Consider the following 18,297-nt stretch of genomic DNA (forward strand, 5'->3'; position numbering starts at 1 on the left):
TTTTCATTTTACTTTTTGACGGTTTAACAGATGGCTCGTGGTTTGATATGAATCTAATGGTTTCATGATACAAATGGAAACACATTAAAAAATACTCATCGCTTCACTTATATTATGACACGTGTCGTACCGACTTGTGTTCTAATTACATGAAAAAATTTCTCCAAGCTTATAGAGTCTTCTTACGGCTGTCCAGTCGCCGCTTTGAACCCAAACTACAAGTTACATCACCACCAAGGCACCAACTATATATAAAGACTTCACACAATGTTCTCACACACGCTTTCTCTCTCTCTCCTCTGCAGTCACTTCTAAATTGTGAGAAAAAATGCAAAACACACTGGGAAGAAACCTAAATCTCTGCTTCACAAAGATCCGACGGCCACCAATGAGTACAACCCTAGATGACAACGATCACAGCCGTCCATTACCAACCTCCACCGCCACCGCCACCGCATCCACATCAACGTCCATGATTAAAAACTTCAACTCCCTCTACGACGACAAATCCACGCTGTTCGACTCCACCACCACCACCTCAAAATCCCTCAGCTCTTCCCTCCTCTCCACCCCCGACGACTACTCCGACACCGATGCCCCTGCCCCCGACTTTGCCACCGCCTTTGCCTCCCGACGCTTCTTCTTCTCCTCTCCCGGCCTCTCCAACTCCATTGTCGACCAATCGTCATTCGCCGCCACCTCATCATCCTCCAAAACATCAACCTCCGAGACCGAAGTCCGCAAGCTCTTCATCAACCACAGCGTGGCGGTCCCCACATTTTCCCCCGATCCATATCGGGACTTCCTGCGGTCCATGCAGGAGATGGTGGAGGCGCGTGAGAGAACGCCAGATTCGGAGGACGTGAAGAAGAAGTCCAACTGGGAGTTTTTGCATGAGCTCCTCCTGTGCTATCTTGCGCTGAACCCTAAGAGCACTCACAAGTTTATTATCGGCGCTTTCGCCGATCTTCTCGTCAGCCTCATGCCATCTCCCTGCGGAGGCGCCCGCATTGAATTAGAACCGGAGTTCACCGCTGGCGTTTGCGAGGTTTCACGCCGCCCGCATTGAATTAGAACCGGAGTTCACCGCCGGCGTTTGTGAGGTTTCACGGTGCGTCTAGTTAGTAATTAAACGGTTATAATATTGACTTCATTATTTGTCAATATTTAGTAGAAATTAAAAAATATCTGAATTTGTTATTATGTATAATATTTAAGTCGATCGGTCCATCTTTTTTTTGTTGTTTTCAATCACAACGACAAATCTTATTGAATCTTGTCCCTCATTTTCTTCTTCTCCAGTATCTGGCCCTTGTCCTTGTTTCTAGGCTTAGCTGTTTTTAGCTGTATATATGACCGACTGGTTGTAAAATTTTATCCAAAAGGGAACTGGAAGTGGGACACTAAATCGACAATAAACCGTCAAGCATGATCTAGTATTATTTTTAATGTTGAGATTAGTCCAACAATGAACCATATAAGATGATGAATAAGAATAGGCTATAGCATGGGTTTGAACTCTGTGATGTACCCAAAAATTTACATTTCAATTGTATGTTTTGATTAAGTGCAATGTTAGGGAAACTGTCTATTTAAATTATATTTTGTAAACTATAAGATATAGTTGTTAATAAATAAATTATTACTTAAGTATTGATTAACATGCTTATTATCACATCATTAAATTGGTTTGGTTTTCTTTATTAAATTGTCAAATATTTTAATATTTTAGATCTAAACTAATACAATATTGTGGCTAATATACATTTGGTCCTTACAGACCGTCCAAATGAAGACATTAGGAGAGCAGGACTGATTTGATTAAATGTTTGAAGCTAGTTAGTTCAACTTCCATGTGTATATTTCCGAGTTGTTAGGAAAATGAATTTTGGCACATGACCATTGCCTAATTTTCTCACCAAAAATCTATAACATTGACTAGTTAGTTTATATATATATTTTTTTGTTGTTTTATTAATCTAAACCAGCATATGTCTACGTGTTTCAATAAAAACAGCAAAATTTGGTTTTGTAAAATTACATTATTGGCCATCAATTTTTTTTAATGTGATACAAGACTACACAGTCTTTTCATTATTATTTGGTTGACAAAAAAGATTTTATTAATAAATAGTTTAGACAATAAAAATAAACAATAAAGTTTTTTTTTCTTTATTTATTTATTCAATTTAGACGACAAAAATATGCGCAAATTGCACCAAGAGTATATAACACTATATAAAGTACTACATCCAATTATTGTTGAAAGCTAATGATAAAGTTAAACTTCTTGGGAAATGTGGATCATGGTCCAACTTAGACATGTGGATACAGAGTTACAGTGGTACTCACTATTCACCAAGTTCAACATCTTACACACCTTCAGTTGAAGGTGTGACAATGAGAGTTCATGTGTTCAACCTATAAAGCCTGCAAGCCTGCTTCCAGTACTTTTTTGGCTAGCTATGGCTATTAGGTTAAGTTGGCCTCTCTGTGTGTATATGGCAGCACGTTAGTAGAAAATAGCATTGCACTTAACTTGTATCCATATAAAAGCATGTGCTGAGGGGGCCGACTGCTTCTCTTTTTGCCTTTTGTGGTATGCATAGACGCAACCGTGCATGTTCAAGTCCAACTACTTTGGCTCCATGCTGCACCCTCCATATAATTAATGAAATAGAGAGATTGGTTTTATAACAATTAAAATGAATTTTACTTTATAACGTAGCGTGATAAAAAATAAAAAAAAAGCATTCAACGATAACCTTAAGGCACAAGAAAAATTGGAATTTACATGAAAATTTGAAAAAAAGTGAAAGTATTTAATTAAATAATATGAAAGATTACGAACCCTAGACTTTATAAGAGATGCATATACAGTGCCTCGTAGCCCTAGACTTTCAACAAGTACAAATAGATAACCAACTCGGAAAGTAACAAAACGACATGCAGTGGAGCACGATATTTAAAAGTCTAAATGTCAAGGCGTAGTTATGAGCAGCGTTTCTTCTTCAAAACGAGAAGTCATGAACCCAACGTAGATATCAAAACGCAAATACGCAAAGTTTAGATTTTGTTATTGAATTTGAGCATTTCAATATAATTTCGGATCCACTCCATCATCTAATCTAATTTACATGTTGGCAAATGTGTTTTAACTCTAAAACAAGTCGACCAGAGAAGTATGTCTCCCCTTACAGTAGAGTTTGAAAAGAGTGATTTTACTTTCTAAAACATTTTGTTAAAGACAAACAAACATGTCATTGCTATCATTTATACTTGTTTAGGATAAGCATGTGTTAGGTAATTTTTGAAGAAAAAGCATCTGTATTATAAAATATGTAAACATTTGTCCATTGGTGGAAGGTTCCCGAGTAGAGTAGAGAGGAGCCAGATCCAAGTTTAGTCCCCATCACCTTATATAACTGCTGGCTAACATTTCTTAATATTGATCTGCTTTGATGTGGACTCACACTTCACGTTTAAGCAACATGATCCCTTTTTCTCATAAATCCATTAATTCCCACAAAGTAAAATAAGAAAGAGATGATTTCTGCATTCTCATTTCCATAAAAACTTTTCCTTTTATACACTAATATTTCTAATGTTTGAACTGAACAACTGACGGAGAATCAAGAGATAAAAAACGAGAGAAAAAATTCAACCAAAAGAAAAGAGAGAAAATTTGTGAGAAGAGAAAAATAAATTTAAAACACTTCCTTTTTAGCCTTCCTAAATTAAGAATCCAATGTAAACTTCAAATTGGGTAAAGCCATAAGACCCAATACATGAGTGAAGATTTTGAACTCCATGATTTTCACAAACGATTAATGCAAAATATGTAAAATACGTACATTGATAATTAGTCATCAAAGCTATCTACAATATTTATATTGAGCGATCCCTAGCTGAGCCTTCAATACGAAGGAAATCAGGTTTTTCTATAGCCTTGCTTGCACGTTAAAACCCTACTACTAATTTTCATTCGTGTAAACCTTAGATGAGTATGTGCACTATTATAGGCAATCGAGAGGACCCATTTCCTAATGAAGTCTATAATTAATTATCACCCATCACAATAACAAAATAGATAACCAAATATCATAATTTAACTAATAGGATTGCTTCCAAAATAATATTCATTAAACCGAATATATCACAAATCATATAAGCCACACTAAATATTGAAATACTCTTCCATCCAACACAAACCACAAAAGGAGGTCCGTACTCGAACTTCTAACTTTTAAAGAGCAAATCCTCTGTTCGCCCACGGTTTCATACTCAATCAGAAGTTAATCCTTAATTAAGAACATTATGAACTCTAATCACGAAGTCTAATTGGCAGTAACTGATGCTGATTTAGGGGGTGGGGGTGGGGATTAAATTAATTAAACGATGCATCTGGAGACAAATTATATGAATAAGAGAGGGGGTGCAGACTCAGAGGTGGGTTTGTTTGATTGGCAAAGTCTTGAGAATTTCTTTGCATTCAAACAAATTATTGTAAATCGATAAAAAAAAAATCTTCTAAGCGCAGAAAGAAATCAGGGAATCTTGTTTTTGTCTCTCTTTTTTTTACCTCAATGTTTCTGCCCAAATATCTTTGTTTATGCTTCAACTTGAAGGATGAGGACAGACGAGATGCATCGTATTATTATTATTTGTTCGCTCAAAATTGGTGAGGTCAACAAAAATCAGAATGGTTGTGTGTCAATTCTTGATAGGCTCAGGCTTTAGAATAATAAGAACTAAACAATGATGTTTAAGTGATTCACCCCTCAAACTGACAACGTAAATTGAATTTCTCGTAGATTTTGAATTAGAGGTTATAAATAGCGCTCAAATTAATACTATCTCTTTTCTCTCAATTTGTCCGACTTGTTATAAAGAGTATTCATCCTCTTTGTATAGGCACTCAATGAGCTACAAGTCCCAAGATTCAGGCTTTCTCTACCTTTGCATTTAATGCACCGAATACGTAGACTTGACGTGTTAGCTGCCCCTTGATTCTTTACAGCACGTGACAACGAAGTGACATCCATTCAGGTTTACTTGCATGCTTTCTTGGGACAACGCACAACGCATATCGAGCGCCTTGCTCGGCTCTAAAGTTGGTGAATCTGCACCCAAGCGCCCTATATGTCAACCTTTTATGTTCCTTTTTAGGGTTCCGTTCACTTGGATAGACGCCACATGACTAGAGTTGACGTTTGAGTAGGCATGTTCCTATGTCCTGGGACTTCATGCTATAAAGTTGTCAGTACATCAACTTGCTCTCGATGGTCGGAAAGTACTTTTTGAGAAAGCATTTAGCCTCATTGCTGATAGACAATCTAGACCACCAAACAATCTTTTGTAGCGCTCGGAATTGTCCTCCTAATCTTGTCAGGTCTTGGCCTCTTTCTTTGGGCATGTATTCCTTGGACCAATGTTCTTTGGGCATGTGCTCCTTGGGCCGGTTGAGGTCGGAAAGGACCCCGTGTTAACATAGTATCATTATCATTATCGCCACTCACTGTTGAATTTATTATTAAGAACTGAGATTAAAACATTACAAGCACATCAATTTATTCTCCACTTTTGATATCAAAATTTAAAGTATATTGCACTTACTACCTTTCCAAAAAAGAATTGTTGTAAACCAACGGGGTTTGTAACCCAGTTGGCTAAGAGCAGCTAACCCTATTGGATTGGAATGGACAAGACTCATTACCAATCTCGTCTAGAGAAGAGAAACTCTCTTGTAACCAAATGCACTATGCAGCAAGCATCTTTTGGAAGGGTTGGGAACTTTACGAATACATGCAAGTATGCCGCCAAGACTATTTTAGTTGCAAGAAAATCTCTCCAACCCAGCAACCAGCAAACGAACATAATAGTAATGAGTTTTTTTTTTTTTTTTTTGGGGCCGAGCCAGAATATAGAAAATTTTAGGGCCACGCCGTGCCCACTGATTTTATGTTAAGGGCTTCAGATGTCTTCAAGATAGACCAGGACTCTTACCACGGTGATCCAACATACATAAACAACAGCTATAAAACGAACAGCGTACTACAGACCAAGGTCAAACCCAAGCCAAAGGCCGCCCTTACGGGCATCCCTGTTTCAATTCTCATCGTATGACCAGCCACGTGATAAGAGAGATCAGATAATTGACGCATACAACCAATTATATGGCGGTTTCATGAAGATTAAATTACCAAGGACGGCAAAAATGCAAGGGAGATAAGAAAAACAAGAAACGGAGCATTTGAGAATAGCTAGAACACCTTCGCTATGGAAATTAGTGAACTTACAATTAACGAAAACATGACTCCGGTTTAAATAAGAAAATAAATCCAAGAAACAAATCCAAAATGGCATTTTCAGAATTCAAAAACATTCTCAGATATACTCAAGAAGCAAAAATTTCTCAAGCTAACATGTAAACATACACAAAGAGCTTAAGAAATGGAAAATGCGAAGGCAGACTCTATCGCTTCTTGGAGACACCAACGGTCTTTCCTCTGCGACCGGTGGTCTTGGTGTGCTGCCCACGCACCCGGAGACCCCAGTAGTGACGAAGACCACGGTGGTTTCTGCCACAGTACAGACAATTATCAACTCCATAACATTTATAAAGCTGCTAAAGCAAGCCAAGGTTGTCCCTCGGGCCTCAGCTTAATATAAGAACCCAATCAAAATCAACTGCCAAGCGCACACAAATGGTGACAATTACTTAATTGTAAATAACAAACCTGATCTTCTTCAAGCGCTCAAGGTCATCCCTCAGCTTCATGTCCAGTGCATTGGAAACAACTTGAGAGTACCTCCCATCCTTGTAATCCTTCTTCCTGTTCAAAAACCAGTCCGGAATTTTGAACTGGCGAGGATTCGCAACAATCGTCATGAGGGTATCAAGCTCCGCAGCAGACAGTTCACCAGCTCTGCAATGAATCACTTACATTAAACCCATAATTTCCAAAGCTGAAATAAGTCTTCCAACAATAAACTAGCTTCTCCACAAGCACTTTCACTACCACAACTAAATTCAGACTGTGAACTTATGCATGTATACGAATTCTACAATTCAAAGGGAAAAATAAACTCCCATAATTTGTCAGAAGATTACAGTGTCTAGCAAAAACAATAAGCACCCCAATAATGCGGTTATAAAAGTGCTTAGAATGAAACCATAAGCATATGCACAACCAAAGTTTCACTAAACCTAATCTAATAGTCTATTTGGGACTGCTTCTGGCCTAAAAGTGCTTTCTGACAACAAAAAGAGCTTCTACCTATGATTGGCAGTACAGTTTCGAAAGAGATTATGGGTCGTACAAGCACTCTGGAGATGCACCTGCTATATGCTTCTTCAAGAAGCACTTCTATGTGTTTTTCCAGGAAGCACTTAAGAGTTTTATCATAAAAAACCACTTCTAAGTCTTCGTTTTTCCATTAAATTCTAATGGCACGGAAGAGCAACTCAATTTCCAATACCCACATAAAATCAGACGAAATTGGAGATGGGGAGTTGAAGAGAAAGGGCACCTCTTGTTCATGTCGACGTCAGCCTTCTTGCAGACAATGTTGGCAAAACGGCGGCCGATACCTTTGATGGAGGTCAGGGCAAACATAATCTTCTGCTTCCCGTCCACATTCGTGTTCAGCACACGCAGAATGTGCTGGAACTCTTCGTTCGCTACCAGAGACTGCAGCAAATTCCAATTCACATACACACAAATTAATTTCATATATTATCAAACATTTTAAATATTAGGGTTTGCAAGGAGAGAGAGAGAGAGAGAAGGATGACCATGGCTAGGGTTTCGGATCTTGAAGCTTTTGGAGCAGCTCTACGCCTCTGTGTGTGTGCCGTGAAGACGGAAGCGAAGCAGAGCGAAACCCTAAAAATGGGCGCCGTGGGTTTTGTAAATGATTTTATATACCCACCAATTGTGGGTCTGGGCCAATGTAAATATTTTAAGCCCATTTCATATTTCATTGTCGTTTTTTTTCTTCTCAAGCTCAGTTGAACTAAGGCTACGACTTATTGCAGACGTGAGTTATGTTAGTTAATTCGGGTAGCATGTCCATCCTCTTGATTATGGGATACGGTGGCATCCCGGTCTATTAACACAATGTTACTTATTGATCTCACTCAACATGACTGTGTTATTAGACAAGGACGTTACTATGGTTGTGTACTTAGTCAAAATCAATCTTTCTCCTTGATCACAAAATTGAAATTCATTTTCCACGTAAATTAAAGTAATTTAAAATATTATTTTGTATAAAAGATAGCTTGTTCCATAAGGGTTTTTGTTAATCAGGTTTTTTTTCTTAATAGAAGTAATATATTATCATAAACTAATCTTGATTATAAGAATAAAGATTCAAACTCGAGTGCACAAAAAGAGACACGAGAAAGGACGAAGAGGAGAAAAAATGTGTACCAAGATACTCACTACATATCACTATTGGTTTGAAGAATTTTTCATCAGAGCCAATGTTACCACATTAATGTTTAATTAGTTATACATAATCATGTGTCACGTCGCGTGAATAATTGAAATGACCGCATACAACCGGTGGCGCCAAAGAATCTCTCATTACTACAAGTTTTTACTAATAATACCAACAAAAGCAAACTTCAACAATGCATCGCAAGAGATCTATACAAAAATGATAGGCTGGTTTTTCAGGGTTGAGGCAACGCATGTTTTGATAATACAATGAAGACCAAACAACAACAAAACCTTACCCCGCTATATGGCATCGGTTGTATGATTCCTCGAACGTCACTGCACTCAGAGGCCAAAAATTATACAACCCACCAAAGGGAACTTTTATCCTGCCACTGCCCAAATGCCATAAAATGCTTAAAAAAAATGGGAGTGATTGATGAACACCCTTTCGCAGCTTCTGCACAGTTCTCCAAAATCGAGCCATTGATTTATTCAATCCAGTGGCTAGAAAAAACTAGAGGCGTGCAGAAGGTGAAAAGAGGCGTGCATGAATCATTTCCCAAAAAAACCTATATATTTACTCCCAAGTTCTCCGTAAGTCGAAGGAACCAAAAACTGTTGCTTTCTAACAAGCGATAAAAACAGTTTTCAACCCTTTGCCAAAATACTTCTGCTACTCTTTCGGTTGGAGACTCTGCTGTTACCAAAAAGCCTCCTGCCTTTACTTCTGTCAGTGTCTCGAGATAAGATATCACCTAGCCTGATTTGATAGAATAACCGCCCCCGAAGTACCCCCACCGGATGCGCAGTGAAGAGCCACAACAGGCGTATTGCTCGAGTTGCACTGTGTGGGACTTGTCTGAGAATCGAGTTCAGATTGCTTTACGGATGTTGTGTTCTGAGACTCCTCGGGAGTTAAATTCAAATCAGTAACCTCCGGGGACTTGGCATGTCCACATGTAAGAGCAGAGTCGACTTTTTGAGTGTTGAGCCCATTGCCTTTAAACTCATCTGCAACATTATGAGTGTTGAGCCCGTTGCCTTCAAACCCATCTGCAACTTTATGAGTGTTGAGCCTGTTACCTTCAAGCTCATCTGCTTTCTGGTGAGGCAACAGGGGAGTTGGGTGAAGTACATCACTGGCGACCTCACTAGTTCCAGTCAGAATTTCAGAGCCATAACACTTGATAGATTCTGGATGCTCCTCAACTATCACTGCAGGTGTATGCTGAGTAGAAGGATGGTTACATTCCGCTTCACAAGTCTCAGACATCTTTCCATCCGGACAGAAAATAGATCCTGCAACCTGCACACTTAGAGAATCCTGATGCTTAAGGTCGCTTGCCTCATGAGATGCCTCAGTTGTAGTCGCTGAATCATGGCAGACAGTAATTTCATCGGAAACCTTTACTTCATGTGCGATGTGCTGCTGCTCGGTGGTATTATTTTCAGTAGAGCGGCAAATGGATCTTTCGTCATGAGAATTGTGGTTCCTAACAGAACTACTATGATGTGATGTCAGAGATTTGTTTTCGACTTCGAGCATGATATGCTGGTCTTGTTGGGTGTCCACTTCCACTGTCCCTACATCAGGAACTGAAGCAGAGCTCTGGTTGACCTCCTCAGTTTGTTCATGGATATCACACATTGATGGAGGAGAAATAATAATTGTATTGCTCTTCTCCTCCAGATTATCCTGAGAAACACCACAGTGATGCTGTGTATCAGATTCAACATCAGCAAGTTCATCACTTGCCTCACTTCCACAGGGTGCAGATGCTTCAATTCCAGACGCAACCAAACGTTTCTCATTAATATCACATAAAACCTCTTGCTCGAGTTGCTGATGCTCAAGTTCAGTGGACCTCACACCTACAAGAGCAAATTCAGTGTAAGTTATAAAACAAGAAGATACAACTGACAGAAAGATGTGCCAAACACATGCATGCTCGTCTCTGCTGATTTCATAAATACCTTCAGCGGGAATCATATTTGCTTCTGTTAAGTGCTTCGACACTGGCTTCTCTAAGATATCTACACCAGGGAAAACCAATATGTTCATGTTCTTCATCCTCTGCTTGCTTGATTCTTCAAGGGGCTTAAAACCAAAAACAGAAGTCCATGTTTCTCTGAGTTCTGAGATTGCAGGTATAACCAATCTTTCAACATTCAACGAGCTGAGAGCCTAATCATGGATCAGAAAAATGGCACAAAAGAACTAGAAAGTTAAGATTCTTTGCAAGATTATGAAAACCCATGATTTGCCTTAATAAGATATCTCCATATAAAAACAGAGTTTCAAATTTAAGAAGAAACTGACTTGTAAGCAAATGTGAGGACAAGAAAAAAAGCAAGGTATTTCTATTTAGCAATGAACATACAGATTCAATTCCAATTAGAAGCCGACGGCACATTCCTTGACGCCTGTACATATATCGGGTCCCAACAAATGGCATCTCTGCTAAATAGTTCCCATGAATCCTGATCAACCAAGCAGCAACGTAGTGTCAGAACATAGATGCAAAAAGCACACAAACTCGTAAAAGCCATTCTACTCGATTAGGGTTACAGCAACATGTAACCCAATCACGAGAGGGTTTATGGATAAATAATAAAGAAATAGCAAGGGGAGAGGATTTTAAAGACTGATCACAAGCATTATTTAACGGTAAATCTTCTGGCAATGAGAAGGCGAAAGTATCAGAATTCAAAAACAGAACGCGGACAAAATCTAAAGTTCGAATTCTGATCTTTTGCTTCTAAGAAATTTGGAGGGAGAGGTAAAAGAGCAGAAAATAAATTCAAAGCAAACTAGAATTCCAAACCAGTGCTGACTGCTAATTACTAAAGTTAAGGTTGGAAGAAAGAATCCGAGAGACATCCAAAAGTTTTGGCATCATTTATAAAAAAACATAGCTATCAATCGATACAAGAAAAACCAACCTGTACAGCTCAGTGTTTCTTTTTTATTTATTGTTCATTTGGCTGAAATTTTCTACAATAAGACTTAGTTTGCAGTCCATGTCAACTACATTTTTCAGAAGAGTAAACTGTCGGTTTACCCCCTGAACTTTCACCTCACTTTCGATTTCCCCCCTGAACTTTTCCATTGGAAAATTAAGGACTCAAACTAATTTTTTTAGCCAATTTGCCCCCTACCGTTAGTTTTTCATATATTCCATCCATATTTCCGTTAAGTGAGATCATGTGCACAACATGTGAGGGTAGTTAAGTCATTTCACTCTTAAAAATGATTAAAAAACTAAAAATAATAAAAAAAGCAAAACTTTCCATCTATTTTTTCCCGCTAATTCCTATCCTCGATTTTATTTTTGTCTCTCATTCCTATGCATGAGAAATGACATATGGTGTTATTGTCTACCATTTTTATTTTCTCTAACAAATTAATAATTTGACAAATGCTAATGGTGCTATTGTCTCCAAAGCAGTGCATTAATATAAGAAACCCTAGTCTTTTTTATGGACATGTTTCTTATATTAATGCACTGCTTTGGAGACAATAACACCATAAGCATTTGTCAAATTATTAATTTGTTAGAGAAAATAAAAATGGTAGTACATGCTTCAAAAAAAAGATTAACTTAGCTACTTATGAAGACAATAACACCATATGTTATTTCTCATGCATAGGAATGAGAGGGAAAATTAAAATTGAGGATAGGAATTAGCGGGAAAAAATAGAGGGAAAATTATTATTATTATTTATTTTCAGTTTTTAATCATTTTTAAATTGAAATGACTTAACTATCCTCACATGTTATGCACATGGTCTCACTTAACGGAAATATGGATGGAATATATGAAAAACTAACGGTAGGGGGCAAATTGGCTAAAAAAATTAGTTTGAGTCCTTAATTTTCCAATAGAAAAGTTTAGGGGGGAAATCGAAAGTGAGGTGAAAGTTCAGGGGGTAAACCGACAGTTTACCCTTTTTCAGAATAACTTGCCCAGAAGAACTAGAAATTCTGCATTGATTAACTGTGATATGTTCGCAGTAACATACCGGATGGATGCCGCTGATATGATCTCATCACCTCTTTCTAGAATTGCAGTCAAGAAACCACTATAATTCAGTCTACTAAAATTTGACCTGAGAATAGAAAATTAAAAAATAAGTAACGCAAGTATATATTTTTCTACATGTCAAAAAGTTGAAGAGACAATTTGCAATACGTGGAATGAAAGCTTCTTTCAAACTTGTTTGAATGCAAAAAGTATAGCGGCATAGAAGATAAAAGGACAAAGTAAATTACGTAGAGATCTTTACATAAAATTAGATATACACGATTAGAAACAGAAATTGATTTTCATATGGTCGAGCACCAAAACTTTTCCTAGGTACATAATCCCAACAGCAACCACCTTGAACTCGAAATATCATATATCATGAACATGAATTATATGTTTGCAGTGAGATACTGCACACCCATCGTACTTATTTCAAGACAAAGACATTATACTATTCCAAACGAATCAAAAGTAGTTTGGCATCCACATAGACACAAAATTGCGGATTAAAGTATGCTTACCCACGATTATACAGAATATTATGAATCAAATTGACTCCACTTCTGTGGTCAACCATAGGCAAAAAACACTCATCCATTAGTAAAAATGCAACAGCCAGCTTGGAATTGCATTCAATTAGCTTTGAATCACAATCATCTATCTGTGGTGTGTCACAAATAGAAATTGAGCTCGTATCAGATCGGTGAATCAGAGTCAATGAAAATCCATCTTCGATTTCTTGCCTCACTCCAAGAAGCATCTGAAGACTCGCAAATAGCTGGCATGACAAAAACATTATTAATCACATACTGCCGATACAAAATGGGTAGAGAAATTGATCAAAAGAATTTATATATCTCATTAAACTTAAAACTGAAAATTGAAAACAACTCAGATTTATAAACAAATCAACATTTAAATCTGCATGCATTGTTAAAAATTCCTAAATACGTAAATAATGCTTTGTAAGCATCTCTTAAAAATAGTGTAAGCAATCTTCCTACAACTGAAGCATTAAGAGACAAACTGTCAAATCCTTTAGCCCTTGTTGCATGCAGCACAATATCATTTCACTACTATAAATAGTACATGAAACTACGGAGGCATGCACCAAGGCCTACACAAATACTGCAATCCAAGCTAACATTACAGCAATAGATCACAAATGTAATACCTCTTGACAATTCTTCCCGCAGAAGGATGGATCATTGGAATCATCATTTACAGCATCCTTTGCCTGAATACAGGATTTGTGATCTAAAACAGAAAACGTTTTCTATGAAATTTTGCCAAATGTACTAAATTTAGATAACCCAGGAAGATGAAAAAGGATAGGAGGAAGAGTTAGTACATTTTTCCTCACACAAATGGCAGGTAATTAATGCTGATGTAGCTACATTTTCATTGTCATTGCCATCGATTTCGCATATATTACCGCCAAACATCCCACAAAATTTGCATGAACAATATACACAATGCCAATCACCTGAGGGGAACTTCTGCAAAAATTAAGAATAGAGTTCTCATCTGCTCTTAAACAAACCAGAAACATAAACAATTTTCAGTTTCTAGGCATATCAATCAATTCTTAATTCCATAAATGCTACTGTAGAATAAATGCAACGTAACATAAACTTTAGCATTGAAGGCAAAAACAAGTAATTATCCGCTCTTAGTATACTAAAGACATTGAAATAGCACTCAATTCCGATAAAAATATCGAATTGGATGGAAAGCAAGATGTCTTAAGAGCTTTCAGCCTACTCTAAATTAATCTAAATAGCACTTTATCCATGTAGTTAGAACAATTTTTAAATTGGCACTATAAACGTACCTTTATCTCTAAACAATTTTGATGGAATGTTGATGGACAGCCATCACAACAAATCAAGTTCCCACCATCTCCACAGATTCCACATGTATCATCGTTTGGGTCTTCCCTGTTGACACCCACGAAATGGAATCCCCGACGGTCGTATTCATCCTGTCTATTCCATGAGTCAAGCAGGCATTGCAAAAGGGTAGACCCTGAGTCTAGATATATATGTTTAAATGGCTCAGAGTAATCACTTTTGGCATGGGTTACAAACTTCGAAATCGAGATTGTTTCTCCACAGCAACCACAATGAATTCCATCTCTTGTAATGTTACCCTCAAGAAGCACCTGTGTCTTTCTCCTGTTCATGTACTTCACCTTCGAATTAAGTGATAGGGTTCCCAAATCAATCATCCAGGCAAGAACTGTTCTTTTCCCGTCATATAGTACATGGCCATCATCATCTGAATCGGCATTCTCAGAGTTCCGAACCAGTAAAGCACATCGCTTTCTATTTTTTGTCTTATATAAACTTCGCCTTCCCTTGCATGCTGCACGTGCTGAATCATCCTTTTCAAGAAGCAAACGTTTCCCTTTGAGTGGCCTACCCAATTTCTTTTTCTTTTTCTCTTCAGTAACTCCATCCACTGTATTCCCACGCCTTTTCTTCTTTCCACCCTCCATTCCATTTTTGCCCTTCTTCCCTTTCTTTTTCCCCACCCTTTTCACGACTTGTATCCTTGCTAGCATGTCGATTTCCTCTGGTGGTATCAAAGTAAATTTGAAGCCAGGCTTACAAAACTTGGAATTATTTTCACCATTTTCACAATGCGCTTTAAGAGTTGTGTAAGCCTTGGTGACCGACCAGTGAGTCTGTCCTGCTGGAGTTACGTACACTGCATCCTTGTACTCTTTGCCATTCCTAGGCCTATATTGAATGGTCCAACCTGCACGCATAATTAGATCCACTATCTTATCTCTCACCAACTGTTTTTGCCTACTTCTGGCGCAATCTCCATCCCGACTCTTCTGCTTATTTTTCTGTCCTTTATTTCCCTTCTGTTTCTGTTTCCGTTCATTACTTCCTTCTCCATCCTCACTATCGTCAGTCTCCAAATCATTTCCTTTTTTATCCCTTTTAGCTGGAGAAAAGGCCTTCACATCCAACTCTTTCCCAATAATCCTCCTTTCCAGATATGAACCATTAGTTGTCATACTCGCTTTGATTCTTTCTTGCGATCTCAAAACCATATTGCCTTCCTTAGCAAGCTTTCCTTTCAAAGCCACATTAGTCTTCTGCACCTTAAGTGATCTCTTGTGCTTCAATTTTGACTTCTTTCTCAACCGACCAACTGACAGATCACTCTCCTCCTTTTCTACCTTCTTAGGTCTCCCACGCTTACGTTTCAAATTCTTCATCTGCAGTAGCCCAGCACACGAACCATGACTTTCTTCCTTTCTCAACCAACCAACTGACAGATCACTCTCTTCCCTTTCTACCTTCTTAGGTCTCCCACGCTTGCGTTTCAAATTCTTCATCTTCTGTTGCCCAGCACCCGAACCATCACTTTCTTCCTTTCTCAACTGACCAACTGACAGATCACTCTCTTCCTTTTCTACCTTCTTAGGTCTCCCACGCTTGCGTTTCAAAATCTTCATCTTATGTAGCCCAGCACCCGAACCATCACTTTCTTCCTTTCTCAACTGACCAACTGACAGATCACTCTGTTCCTTTTCTACCTTCTTAGGTCTCCCACGCTTGCGTTTGAAATTCTTCATCTTATGTGGCCCAGCACCTGAACCATCACTTTTTTCCTTTTCAACCTTGAGTGGGCTCCCTCTCTTGCCTTTCAACTTCTTTGTAAACCGTTCAACCAACTGATCACCCCCTTTGGAAGATTTCTTGCAAGACCCATCACTCCCTGCCTTATCACACCCCTCATTCACCACAACTCGTGACCGAAGAACCCTAACTGTAGTTAGCACTTTACCATCCACCTCATCTTCCTTCACCTTTTTTTCCTCAAGAGCATCATCATCAATTTCTTCGCCATTATCACCCTGCCTCCTCTTCTTCCCAATCTCACCTACTCCCACATTTTCACTCTGGCCCAACAGATCAGCCCCTTCATCTTTTACCTCACTACATTGCTTGTCAGACCCATCACTTTCTCTAATTCCGGCAACCAGAACACCATCACTCACATCCTTATCACACCCTCCATTCACCGCTGACTGTGCCTGCAGAACCCGACCAACAACTTGCACTGCACCATCCACCTCCATTTCCTTCCTCCATTCATTGTTTACCTCACTACGTTGTTTATGAGACCCGTCGTTTTCTCTACCTTCTTCAACCAGACCACCATCACTCACTTCCTTATCATACCCACCATTCACCGCAGACTGTGACTGCAGAACCCAACCAATAGCTTGCACTTTACCATCCACCTCCATTTCCTTCCTCCCTTTGTTGTTAACCTCACTACATTGTTTCTGAGTCCCGTCATTTTCTCTATTTTCCGCAACCAGTTCCCCATCATTCACCTCCTTATCACCCCCTCCATTCGCCGCTGACTGTGATTTCAAAACCCGCCCAAAAATTCGCACTTCACTATCTGCCTCTTTTTCCTTCACTCTCTTTTTATCATCACCAATTTCTTCACCGTTACCAACGCACCTCTTCTTCCCACTCTCAGTTGCTCCACCATTTTCATTCCCACCCACATCACCATCTTCTCCACCTTCCAATTCTTTCTCAGATTCCTCCGCCCCACCCGAAACCAAATGCCGGGTTTTCTCCCCGCCGGAATCCGAACCTCCCTGCTTCAACTCATCCCCTTTCTTCTGAACAACAATTTGCTTATCCCTCTCACCCCTTACCTTCCCAGATCTCAACATCTCTCACCGTACACCTTAATCCCAGAAAACCCACTTCAGCTTTGAACTTAATTACACAAACCCAACAGCTAGAAAGCTTCTCTCTCAAGAACTAACCCTACCCTGTAACCAAAAATTAAAGAAAATATTTATTTAAAAATATATACATACATAGATATATGAAATCAGTGATGTCTTTGAACGTGTACGGACTGACCAGATCACCAACCGCGACAATGGGTTGAAGAAGGCCCCAGTCAATGCAAGCAGAGACACAGGAGATATTCTGATGCCTCCCTCACGAGCACGTGCGCGGCACGTAATCCAGTAGCTTCAGCGATTCAGCCATGGTGCTTTGTGAAATTGGGAAAGGAATTGAAGGAGTTCAACGGGAGGAAGAAGAAGAGAGACGGACACAGAGGGGGGAGAGAGAGAGAGAGAGAGAGTTGTTGATTGAGACAGGAAGCCTTGGGGCTTGCAAGGTTTAAGACAAAAGCTTTCCCTTGCTTTTTTTTTTTTTTTTTTTAATTTTATTTTTGCGGGGGATTTTGTGGTTTTCCCTCCATAAATTACATCCCAATTGGAAAATTGCTTTTTTATTTTTTATTTTTGGTGGGATAGATTTTTTTTTTTTTTTTTGTCACATGGCCGTAAGTCCTTTTCGCATAGGACCTTTTTCTATTAATTAATTAATATCTACATGATCAAAATGTTTTTTTTGTCTCCTTAAAAATATCAGAAAAAAAAAAACATGAATCGCTTATGAGTCAAACCTTGTTGTTCAAAAGGAGGGATGTTCAATTGTTAATTCATGGAGTATTATATCAATTTACATAAAATATTTTTTGGTTCGAAAAGTACTTGAAGTGCTTAAGTGCTTCCTACAAGTTTCTTAGGCCATCTCCAACCAAAGGGTCCATAGGGCCAGAGGGTCAAAAATAACCCGAAAACCGTCTCCAACCAAGTGCTAAGCCAGAGGGCTCTGGAATCTGGGAGGGCTGGAGGGCTGGCTGCATGCAGCCAGCCAGCCCGAGGCTAGCCTTTTTTTTTTAATGTTTTGTTATTTCTATCGGTTATAGCCGACATGAATACATTATATTACTTAATATAAATGTATTACTG

General features: G+C 38.7%; 3 protein-coding genes across 4 annotated transcripts; 1 reads left to right on the forward strand and 2 right to left on the reverse strand.

Annotated features, from left to right (window-relative positions):
- Window positions 1-203: 203 nt before the first annotated feature.
- On the forward strand, window positions 204-1,286 carry LOC103419124 (transcription repressor OFP12-like). The gene has a single exon (XM_008357248.3). It carries the CDS (start codon window positions 329-331, stop codon window positions 1,067-1,069), a length of 741 nt encoding a protein of 246 aa, XP_008355470.3. The 5' UTR covers window positions 204-328; the 3' UTR covers window positions 1,070-1,286.
- Window positions 1,287-6,252: 4,966 nt separating this feature from the next.
- On the reverse strand, window positions 6,253-8,002 carry LOC103432420 (small ribosomal subunit protein uS13z/uS13y/uS13x). The gene is made up of 4 exons (XM_008370610.4): window positions 7,799-8,002; window positions 7,534-7,694; window positions 6,741-6,929; window positions 6,253-6,581 (listed from the first exon to the last, which is right to left on the reverse strand). Exons 1-4 carry the CDS (start codon window positions 7,985-7,987, stop codon window positions 6,476-6,478), a joined length of 645 nt encoding a protein of 214 aa, XP_008368832.3. The 5' UTR covers window positions 7,988-8,002; the 3' UTR covers window positions 6,253-6,475.
- A 632-nt stretch (window positions 8,003-8,634) lies between these two features.
- On the reverse strand, window positions 8,635-17,660 carry LOC103432422 (uncharacterized). 2 transcript variants are annotated; one of them, XM_008370611.4, is made up of 9 exons: window positions 17,393-17,660; window positions 14,314-17,298; window positions 13,831-13,978; window positions 13,654-13,736; window positions 13,001-13,257; window positions 12,475-12,561; window positions 10,832-10,931; window positions 10,425-10,635; window positions 8,635-10,322 (listed from the first exon to the last, which is right to left on the reverse strand). In XM_008370611.4, exons 2-9 carry the CDS (start codon window positions 17,194-17,196, stop codon window positions 9,202-9,204), a joined length of 4,890 nt encoding a protein of 1,629 aa, XP_008368833.3. In that variant the 5' UTR covers window positions 17,197-17,298; window positions 17,393-17,660; the 3' UTR covers window positions 8,635-9,201. The 2 variants fall into 2 exon arrangements, with proteins under 2 accessions (XP_008368833.3, XP_008368834.3); XM_008370612.4 differs by having other exon boundaries at window positions 17,389-17,635.
- Window positions 17,661-18,297: the final 637 nt, after the last annotated feature.

The sequence above is a fragment of the Malus domestica genome, chromosome 03 (assembly GCF_042453785.1).
Source record: "Malus domestica chromosome 03, GDT2T_hap1".
In the NCBI taxonomy this organism is placed as follows: domain Eukaryota; kingdom Viridiplantae; phylum Streptophyta; class Magnoliopsida; order Rosales; family Rosaceae; genus Malus; species Malus domestica.